The sequence below is a fragment of the Strongylocentrotus purpuratus genome, unplaced genomic scaffold (genome assembly GCF_000002235.5).
Source record: "Strongylocentrotus purpuratus isolate Spur 01 unplaced genomic scaffold, Spur_5.0 spur5_scaffold_2, whole genome shotgun sequence".
In the NCBI taxonomy this organism is placed as follows: Eukaryota; Metazoa; Echinodermata; class Echinoidea; order Camarodonta; family Strongylocentrotidae; genus Strongylocentrotus; species Strongylocentrotus purpuratus.
Window position 1 is genome coordinate 33,762,743 of NW_022145605.1, and position 11,200 is coordinate 33,773,942.

The following is an 11,200-nucleotide window of genomic DNA, read 5'->3' on the forward strand; positions in this document are numbered from 1 at the left end:
GTCTGATTTCGTTCAAATTTTCACCAGTCTGCTTCTCTTATTTTCTGCTTTCTTTCAGAGTTTTTTGCTCTGAAGGTTTGGTTTCCCTTTAATGCTGCAAAATTACAAGGCACGCATGAATATATAATTATGCGAACTGAGTAACAGAAAGAGAGTTGGATGGTGGAGAAAGAGAGTGATGGGATATATCGTATTCAAAGAATAAAGAAGTGTCTTAGAGGAACACAAACAAATATATAAGTGTCATATAATTTATGTATATTATCTTACATCTATAATAAAGCTCTTGTTTACGAACAGAAATGTTTACACCCAACATGTATTTACATCATAAACGTACAGAATATTCATTTAAAATATTGATTTCTGTATGAAGCAGTGATCATTTTCTTTCCTAAGTCAGGATATTGCTTTACTGTACACATTTACACGTAGTATAAAAAAGAATAATCATGGCACACACACATCTAAGCAATTACAGAAAACATAGTGATCAATTCCACCATCTGCCTCTGTCTGTGGTTTTATAACATCCGGACACGAGTTGTATTCACGTAGATGAGTTACATGCATATAAAATAAAAGCAGGTCAAATGAAGATGGGGTGGAAGGGGAGACGGAGGATGATAATGATGTGGCTTAAAAGAGGGAAAAAATCACAGCAAAGTAAAAATGAATATGCCAATGGAGTAGTTTAGAGGCACAAAACTTTGTCAGTCATGGCGCATAATTGATAGCGGTCTTGTGGTCTATTGGATACGTCACCCAACTGCAGGTCACAAGGTACGGGTTCAAATCCCAGCTCAACACTAACGTCCTGTGGGAAAGACGTTAATCTACATTTGCCAATCTCCACCTCCGTGTTGAATGGGTAGTTTGCTCAGCATTGTGAGCGTCTGTAGAATGACGGCTGGCTGGAATGCTCCCAGGGAGTGGAGAATGTGCATACATTGTGTGCGGGTAAGCCTGAATTTGATGTTGCTTAGAGATGCTGAACTATGAGAAGTCTGTCATATATTCCTGCTTACTTTTGACATACCGGTAACCACAAGCCAGAGACCGACAACAATATGATCATGTAAGCCACAAATATGTTTAAACTATTAAAAAATATACCATGGTACAGTGTATTCTGTTCAGGTGTCAACAAAATTATAGTTTGCGCTTGGAGACTACCATGAGAGTACGTGCACCACTATACCATCTGTCTAGAGCCAGAAGTGGGTTTAAACTTGTGTGTTGAAGTATTTGAGTTGAATTATTGGTTGTCAACTGAATTGCATGTACACAGTTAATAAGCATGTACATGTAGTCAGCTGTTCAAATAGGGTGAGCAATGAGCTCAGAAAGATTCACCAAATATTGGTATTATCCCTGAACATTACAAAGCTAAATATATTGAACAAGTCTGATTCACATTAGATCATCGTATACATGATAATTATGATAATAATGATGATAATGATAAAAATAACAACAATATAAATTTACCCTGACAGGTACAGAGTATATGATACCTTCGTACCCACCAGGTTATTGAAGAGGTCAAGCTGTAAGGTCAAGTATTAAGTAATCATTTACAGTTGGACCAAAGTTGATGTTCCCTAGAGTTGTTCTACCCTGCAGTCTACATGGCACATTATTCAATATTGCAATTTCCAATTGAACTTCTATCCCTGATTTCTTTACCATGATAAGACTTTTAAAGGGATAGTTGATTTCTTGATCAAGACTGCAACTGCTTTCAAAGTGCATGATTGTTGCTCTTATTCTGATTTATGACATTTCTAGTGCCGTTTTAGAACCTAAAATTGCTATGAAGGTAATTTTAGACCCCATACATAATGTGTGAAATTTCGATTGAATACGGTCATAACAATTCAACTCCACTTAAAAATATGGTGACCGTTAATTAATCAATTAATTAACTTTAACAATACACAGGCCGGCTCATTGTGCGTATTATAACCATCACAAAAATCCAACAAAAAGCCAATATTCATTGGCATTGGCTGGAATAAAACGTATAAGTTTAAGGCGCTATCTCGTTTTTCAACAGCTGGTTTCAAATCACTGAATATTTGTGGGACACTGGTCATAAATATTATAAATTGTTATATTTATGGACATCTCAGCCGTCTCTGAACCAATTTTGATCAAAGAAAGATGATTTTGTCATTTAAATTGTATATTTGTTCAAATTTGGCACTTTTCAGTTTTTCGTTATCTCACAAACAAATTATTTTGTGTAGAGCCCTTTGCAACAAAACTCAACTATCCCTTTAAATATGGTGATCAATGGTACACAAATCTTGTATTTCAGAATCAAGATAGCAGATGGAATTATCACTGTGACCTGGTAAATTCTCATCTTTTACAAAGACATATACAGGCATTATTTGTAGAATTAGTTTAAACGTCATTTTTACCAGTTTGTGAATACATCTTTATTACAAGTACATACAACATGTAAGTACTATATTTTTATCATTAACCTTTCAGAAGCAATATTTACTGTTATCAGTAAGGTCACAATCATGTGTTAAATACTTCGAAAGCCAAACTTAAAGTGCACCTTGAGCTCTGGTAAACGACTGCAAATACATCTGGACAATATATGTACACATGTACGTTGTAATAAATAGAATGGACCTAATTCAAAATGCTTATACCACTAATAGGAACAGAGTACATACCATATTTTGTACGCAAATGTTGTCAATGACATTTGTCATCATTCGTTAAGTATAATTTTTTAGACAGCTTATAATAGTACATTGTATGCGCCTTTTTCCACCCTGCTATACACCCTGTACATCATGTACATCATTACAGATTTACACATAATGAAATAGTTACCTATCTATCACACAATTTTTGGCACTTCTATTTAAAATATTCACATGTACACTGTACAACTGTTACATGCGCTTGATTCAAATTATTATCATCAAAATCTTTCATACTTTAATATTACAGGCTATTTTCTATCTAAGGGTATGTACATTTATGATTGCACACTGCTTTGCTTCTTGTATTCACTGAGATGTAAGAGATGTTAATTCTTTAATTTTGAATAATGCTTACATACTCTCATAAATGTCAGTTGTAGGTTGCAACACCTTACAAAATGGACTTGAGGTACAATGCAATTGTTACCTGCTCTGTGCCACTACAAAGTTGACAAACTCTTGTAATTTTTCATGAATTATTTTTCAGTCCTTAATCAAGTATGGGTAAAAACTCTTATTTGGTTCATCTTAAAATGTTTTCCTTTAAATATTTTGCGTAGGAATAACATTCACAATGAGTTAATCTGTTTCTACGTTAGGAAAAAACTGATAGACATACAGTGGAATTTAGAACAATAATAACACGGATTAATGTCACTGAACCAATTTTTTTTGTCTGCTATTGTTTTTGATACAATATACAGGGCTCCACATTATCTTTTATCTTTTGTGGAAGCACGTCCGGATTGAACGAAACATCCAGGTATGTAAACATGTTTAAACTGTTGGGCCCAGATTTTGGGCACCTACAAACTGTACACTGTGTCATGGACACCTGTTAGTGTGTCTGTCAAGCCTGCTACTCTACAAAGACCACCTGTCTAAAAAGCCCACATGTATTTTTGTTTCCCTTGGAAATGGTTTCTCATTGAAACATGTACTAAAGGAACCTGTATACAAAGACCCCTTTCTGTGTTTCCCTTGGGCGGTTGCTATAGACAGGTTTGACTACATGTACATACATGTACAAGGTAATTTCCTAGGTGTAAAGGGGTATGTTAGAACTGTTGGGCCCAGATATTGGGCACCTACAAACTGTACACTGTGTCATGGACACCTGTTAGTGTGTCAAGCCCGCTACTCTACAAAGACCACCTGTCTAAAAAGCCCCCATTTTTGTTTCCCTTGGAAATGGTTTCTCATTGAAACATGTACAAAAGGAACCTGTATACAAAGACCACTTTTTGTGTTTCCCTTGGGCGGTTGCTATAGACAGGTTTGACTACATGTACATACATGTACAAGGTAATTTCCTAGGTGTAAAGGGGTATGTTAGAACAAGGTTCTACTGTACTTTGTAGACAAAGTATTTACCTGAAAGGATTAAAGATAAACTCCAGTACTGGTAAAAAAAAAATTAATTAATTCTCACAGAATCAAACGAAACTTACACTGAATGTTCAAGATTACAAATAAATGACATGTGCCAAACAATTTTGGAAGAAAATGTATACTGGCTGAGTAATGAGCATAGAAAGACAAGGAAATCAAGGTAGTACTAGCCCCGACACCATGTGTGTTGTCCCATATATAGCTTTCTATGTGAGTGCTTGTTACTTTACCAAGACTCGGTCAAATTTATTATGATTTTGATGACTCCAGAACCTTGCAGTGCACACCAATACTTACATGCTACATGATCAACTGTTTCTGATCCTTTCCACACCTTTTATTTCACAATGCAATCGCATTACCAGTACTAAAGTTTATCTTTAAGATGGCTCTTTGAGTGCCCTCATATATTTGAAATAGGACATGAAATAGCTACCGGTATGTGGAGTGCTGCAAACACACTCCCATGCCACATGAATGTGTAGTCCCCTTCGCAGAATTCACAAACATTTCATGCACAGGAAAGTCTCTGGTTTAAGAATTAATGAAATTTGCTAAGAAAATTCACTCCTCACCGTTTTGCCAGGCATGCAGCATTTCCTTAATATTGATGCATTATCACAAAACTCATGAGGACCATTAAACTGTCCCTTTCTTTAAATGTTTTTTAAAACTGTACTGACTTTAAAAAATAAATCTCTTTGGTTAATAAGAGATATGGTTTGGGAATCAGGGGCGACATTGTGAAAAATACTTTAATTTTGATTTTCATAAAAGTATATTTTAATTGTCAAAATTAATCAAAATCAGTGGAGATCAATGTAGCTGGCAGCATCTGTATATATGCTACAGTGTTGTTAAGAAAGACATCTGCGAAAGTAATAATAATAAGTTTTTTCCTGTGTAATTTTACCCGGCCTATTAAACCTGCTTCTCACTATTAAACATACCGTAATGATAACTTGTAGTTTCCAGAATATTATCCCTGAAAATACAGAAGAGAAAACAAACAAGCAGTCACACTGTATTCTAATCTCGTAAGTACAAATCGTCCTCTTCGTCATCTTCAAAGTAGTCCAGCTCCTCATCGTTGCAGGTGCCGTTTGATTGGTGGAGAGGGAGCTCTTCGTATCTCCTGCCATTCATGCGCTTCCTGTGCATCTGACGTTTGCCTCGAAGGTGTTTGGGTATCATAGCTAGTCTCGTTTTCAGGAGCTCTGCAACGTGACAGCAAGTGACAGGAAATAAAAGTTTGTACAACATACATGTACATGTACAGGGCTTAAATTAATCCAAGGCCACTAAGGCCATGGCCTCAATGCCCCTTTGATTGGTCTCAATGCCCCTCTCATTGGCCTTGGAGATTTTGCGTGCCCTTTCCAATTCTTCCTATTTGTGCTGTAATATACATGTAGGAATGTGCCCTACAGAAAAGTGGCCTTGCCCTAAAAATATTGAAATTTAAGGCCTGATCACAGTGTATGTTCCTGCGGTTAGTTTCCTACCTTAGGCCTAACCTAAAGCTCAATTGCAACCCTACATGTACATGTACATGTAACCCTTACAGACCTACACATTAAATGAAATAAGCCCAGAGCAAGTGTTGAATCACTAGAGCAAGTGTTGAATCACTAGAGCAAGTGTTGAATCACTGGAACAAATGTAAGGACTAGTTTAATTGATTTCTAAGTTGATTTCTACAGAAAATGTAGTTTTATCCTATAGGTGTATCTTCCTGCTCCCTTTATATTGGCCAACCTTGTTATTATTATTTTTATTTTTTTTGACAGGTAAAAAAATTAATCTGAGCAAATTAAGAGGATGGGGTGAGAAAAGGACTAATATTGAGCCATTTAAAACTTCTTTTAAAGCCACACAGTACTACTTGTAGCTATTTGCTCCCTCTACCTAGAAAACTTCCACAATCAGTGCCGGTTGGTCCCCCATGATCATCTTTTTCTTATAAAATGTTAATTGAGAGCTGAGTTAATGAGATAGCCACCTGTCACAGTGACCTCGCTCGGTGGTCTAATCCGTTCTGGCTGAAATAGTACAGCCGGTCTTTAAGCAATTGTTCATTGTTGATTATAGATGATAGAACTTTTCTAAAAGATTCATGTCAAAATAACCCCCAAAGACATAAATTTGCAATTGTGGATGAAAATTGAAATAGAGAATATCAACTACCACAACCCTCTCCTCCTCATCCTCCCCCCCCCCCCTTTTTTTTAAAAAAGATATAAACTAGTAATCAATTTTATAGCTTTTTTTATATGTTACTGTACCAGCAAGTCTGTCATGAATATATTTGCCATTTCCGATTCCGGTTTGTATTGTACTTTTGATGGTACATGTAGCTCTGGAATACAGAACATTGTCAAATTTTTCTCCTGCAGTGAAACATTGGTATAATGAGATCTGATAAATGTTTCTTTTATAACAAAATGACTGCTGTTACCATTTCTATTTATCCTTTGTTTTTTTTTAACCCTGATATAACAAGATTCCTACATATTTCCTTGGTCCCAAGGACCTCGTTATAAAGAGTGTTCCCTGTATGTCATACATGTAGGTGTACACAAGAAAACATTGTACAAAGAAATTCAGTACAAAGAATCACAAACAGTAAACATAGCCCCACTCAGTCTCAGTAATCATTTAATCGTGCAATCAAATAGCGCTGAAGCCACTGATAACGTACAGCGGATGGACCCCATTTCTTATCCGAATTTTCTTTTAAAAATTGAAACAATGCTCAAATCTCTGATTTGCTACACTGTATACTTTAGGTTCTGCTACATTTCACAATTTAGCAGTGGAAAAAATTAATGACTAATCACACAGTTATAATGTACAGTTACAGTTTATCTTTAAAGCTGTTGTACAGATTTTCGGGTTTGAATAAGGTTTGTTTACTGCTGCCCATCTTAAAATCTTTTTTTTTAAATCTACATGTAAGAAAGGATACATGTACATGAACATGTATAATTTATATAAACTAAATCTTGTTTCTTTCAACGACCAAAAAAAGAAGAAAAAAGAAAAGAAAATGGCTTCAACAAGATAAAACTCACCTGCTATATTGATTCTCGGGTTTGGGTCGGGCGGCAGGCTACTATCGAGAGGGAAACTCATCGGGTTGCGCTTCTTCCATAATCCAGTGTACAGCACAAAGAATGTGAGTATACTCAGGAGAAACACCATACTGGCCAGCGCCCATGACGCATCAGACGTCCAGTGATAGGGGAGACGGGACGCGTAGCACTGCACACCGTCGCAGGAAGCATTGCTCTCTTCAATCACAGCAGCATCTGTTGTTGGACTCTCCTCCGTACCTTGTATCCGCGAGGTGTGTGCCTTGACCGTTTCCTTCTTGGAGGTTGTAGTTTTTGGACTAGCCTCAGTACCTTGTACATGTATCTGCGAGGTGTGTGACTTGACTGTTTCCCTCTTGGAGGTTGTAGGTGTTGGACGCTCCTGAAGGGGAACTGTTGGTGAAGTCCTAGAGGAAGTCTTCTGTGAAAGTGTAGTTATGACTTGCTGTACTGTAGTTGAAATACTTGGGAGAGAGGTTTGTGGTTTCTGAGTTGTAGTCCCAGGTACTGTTGTTTGAGTCCTTGAAGAGGAGGTGCTTTTTGGTAGCGTGCCGACTGTCTTCGAGTCAGTCTGCTTATCACTTTCACTTGGGGTGTCTTTAACGGAAGCATTAGTATCACCCTGAGGGTTTGTGGCAGGAAGGTTTTCAGTTGTCAAGGTTCCATTTTCGGGTTCATTCTTACCCGCTTCTCTCTTCACTAAATGTCTGTGTTCATCAGTTCCAACATTAGAAATTGAACCACCAGACTGATGAGACCTGCTCGAATCGTCTCCTTCCTGAATGTCATTCTTATGAATACTGAACGGCTTCTTCTCAATTAAAGATTCTGGTTCCTCCTCTCTGCCTCTGAGCTTCAGTTCTTTCATTTCATCTTCAACATGGATGCTCTTTGTTCTTTGATTTTCATGAATAAACTCATTTTTGTGTAAAGGTTTGTCAGCTGCAAGATCATTAGTCAAAGACTTGTTCAATAGCTTTCTCCATATGTTGATAAGGGCTGAAAGACTGGTTTTTGCTTGTTCTTCAGAATGTCCTGTAAATTCATCCGGCTTAAACCGCAGTACGTCATCGTTTAAGAGGTTGGTCTGTCCAGATATCTACAAATCATTAAGAACATACAATAAGAATAAATTAATTACAATTTTGAGAATATCTGGTCTTAAAATGATGATTTCTAGACCCTTATCGGGAAGTTGATAATTTTTCTGAACGGACGCAAAACCAAACGACTGCAAAATTTGCAGAGCTTTTGTCAATATTTTCACAATTTCAAACCCAATCCCAAAGAAAATTTCAACTCTGAGTAATTTTACTTCCTCTTTCCTTGGTGATATCACATTTTTGAAATCTTACCAATTCTTGAGATAGCGAACTTTGGTCACACCACCACAGTAAACGGAATATAATAACTAACATTTCATACAAAAAGTTAGACCGAATTTTCCGTCTCTTTCGTTCGTTAGCCTCTTATTGGGGTAGGGTCGGCTCTCTCTTTAGAGACCGAAACAGACTATCCCGCGAAATGTGTAGGGTTATGTGGGCAAATCAGCACACCAAACTTGCAAAACTTATCCCCGAATTACTCCTTTCACAGGATGCATATCCGATGCATTTTATATTGTAAATTAGGTTGAAACTTAACTACTTCAGTTCCACTTACCAACTTGACTGAAATAATCCGTTTAATGGTCCATTTTTAGGAAATTATGGGTCAAAATCGATATACATGATAAAAATCTTGCAGCGGGCGTTTAAACTCTCGCTGCGCATGACGTCATCTAAATCTCATCCCTTCTAGTCTACGCCGAAGGCAAAATGATTATAACGGAAAACTGTACACGAGCGACGAGTTTGTAATGACATGCACAGTTTTTCCGTTATAATCATTTTGCCTTCGGCGTAGACTAGAAGGGATGAGATTTAGACCACTTTCTCACTGAATGCCCAAAGTACATAATAGAAAGAGCTATGTTACTCGTAGAAACTGATTTATCACATCCACAGGAAATCATGACACTACTTAAACTTTCAGAAATAGTTAAACAAAAAGCAATAGTTCGCTTCGTTTTAAGAACAAAGCGGCTGTATCAAAACAATTAAATTGTTGTTGAGGTTTTTTTTTTTTTTTTTTTTTTTTTTTTTTTTTTCTTCTTATCTTCTCTTTTCCTTTTTCTTGCACCAACAAAGCCCACAATACTTGTAACTAATTTGACCATTTACTTTTTCTAACAATTCGGTGATCACCTCCAATATCACATGCTAGCTGGCACCCCCTCACCTATGCCGGAGTGACCTAGGTTAAAACCGAAAGTCTGCGAAATATACCTCAAAGACTGGTAAGATGGCATTTTGAAAAGGGTGGGGGTAAGTGCGAAGTACACATGTGCATACGTGAGGTGATATTTGAACGCGCACGTGCGCGTAAACACAAGTACGTACGTTTAGTTTTAGTTTATAGGCGTTTTTCATTCACAACTTGCTAGGCCGTCGTCTCTTTCCAAAATTATTAATTTATTGAATTTTCTCTCTAAAAAAAAGTTATAGAGTCTAAAAAGAAAAAAAGAGGAAGGAAAGAGGATGGAAAGAGAAAGAATCCTAAAAATAGTCATTTATGACATGAAATTGTACATATATGTATATATATATAAATAATTCATAAAATAGTGTGTGGCAAAAATAGTCAACTGTGACTGATTGCCAAACAAAAACAAATCAAGAAGAAGAAAGAATAGATGACGTCATGCGCAGCGAGAGTTTAAACGCCCGCTGCAAGATTTTTATCATGGATATCGATTTTGACCCATAATTTCCTAAAAATGGACCATTAAACGGATTATTTCAGTCAAGTTGGTAAGTGGAACCGAAGTAGTTAAGTTTCAACCTAATTTACAATATAAAATGCATCGGATATGCATCCTGTGAAAGGAGTAATTCGGGGATAAGTTTTGCAAGTTTGGTGTGCTGATTTGCCCACATAACCCTACACATTTTGCGGGATAGTCTGTTTCGGTCTCTAAAGAGAGAGCCGACCCTACCCCAATAAGACTCTTAAGAGGCTAACGAACGAAAGAGACGGAAAATTCGGTCTAACAAAAAGTATGCAGTTTTTTCATCAACCTCCAATAAAGTTACAGAGTCACTTTAAAGGAAACATCATCCCCAAAGAATAATCTTTAGTAGACTAGTGTGCATTTTACTTTCTTTCAACTTCAAGTTTCATTCATTTTTTTCCTTCTTCAAATTCACTTCACTCAATTTTGGCTTTTGCCATAATCATAATGAACAGAGCCTAACATAACAAGGAGGAGCCCTGTAATACTAATGTATTTGTTTGATACACATCGAAATTTACCAATTCCAAAATATTGTAGTCACGAACATTGAACTTGGAAGTGGAACCACTCGGAGCCGCAGTGGATCTATCCCCGTAGCTGTTTTGAGCGTGGCTGGTGTCGGGGAACTCTGGGCGTCGCTGCCCCCTCTCATCGCCCGTAGCTGTAGAACATTGCACTTCACCAAATTGTAAAATACCCACGATTAACATGATCAAAACAACTGAAACCAGCAGCAGTGGATTTTTGCCACCAGGATCAAAGTTGATGTGACATTTCATCCTAGCACAATACATTGTCACACAGTTTTTTAAGTCTCAAACCTCTTGTTGTTCACTGACGACCGGACGAAAGTCTCTCGATCCATCGCAAAATGACGCACTCAGATTACCGTACCGTACCGTACCGCACCGTGCATGCTGCTGCTGTACACCACGTATACCGTATACGTTCATGCAATGCACGTCGTCAACACGTCCACTTCGAGCTGTGGTGTCATCTGTACACATTTCGCTGCTACAAGGTTGCGATGAAAAATATTATTGTTCGGTGCATATATACTCTGAGCGAAATATTTAGTTTGATAGTAAATTGTAGACCTTTAATTAAAAGAATAAACTAATTGTGTTCATTCATTACAAACATTA

At 37.1% G+C, this 11,200-nt stretch overlaps 1 protein-coding gene and 1 long non-coding RNA gene across 3 annotated transcripts; both read right to left on the reverse strand.

The window, feature by feature from the left end:
* Positions 1–4,063, reverse strand: LOC115926830. Its single transcript, XR_004065286.1, has 2 exons — positions 3,821–4,063; positions 1–3,538 (listed from the first exon to the last, which is right to left on the reverse strand). It is a non-coding gene; the product is annotated as an uncharacterized LOC115926830 (long non-coding RNA).
* A 1,022-nt stretch (positions 4,064–5,085) lies between these two features.
* LOC755835 lies at positions 5,086–10,971 on the reverse strand. Of its 2 annotated transcripts, none has more exons than XM_011674394.2 (3): positions 10,601–10,971; positions 7,199–8,318; positions 5,086–5,341 (listed from the first exon to the last, which is right to left on the reverse strand). In XM_011674394.2, the coding sequence occupies exons 1-3, from the start codon at positions 10,847–10,849 to the stop codon at positions 5,154–5,156; spliced, it is 1,557 nt and encodes a 518-aa protein (XP_011672696.2). In that variant the 5' UTR covers positions 10,850–10,971; the 3' UTR covers positions 5,086–5,153. The 2 variants fall into 2 exon arrangements, with proteins under 2 accessions (XP_011672696.2, XP_001192066.2); XM_001192066.4 differs by having other exon boundaries at positions 10,574–10,970.
* Positions 10,972–11,200: the final 229 nt, after the last annotated feature.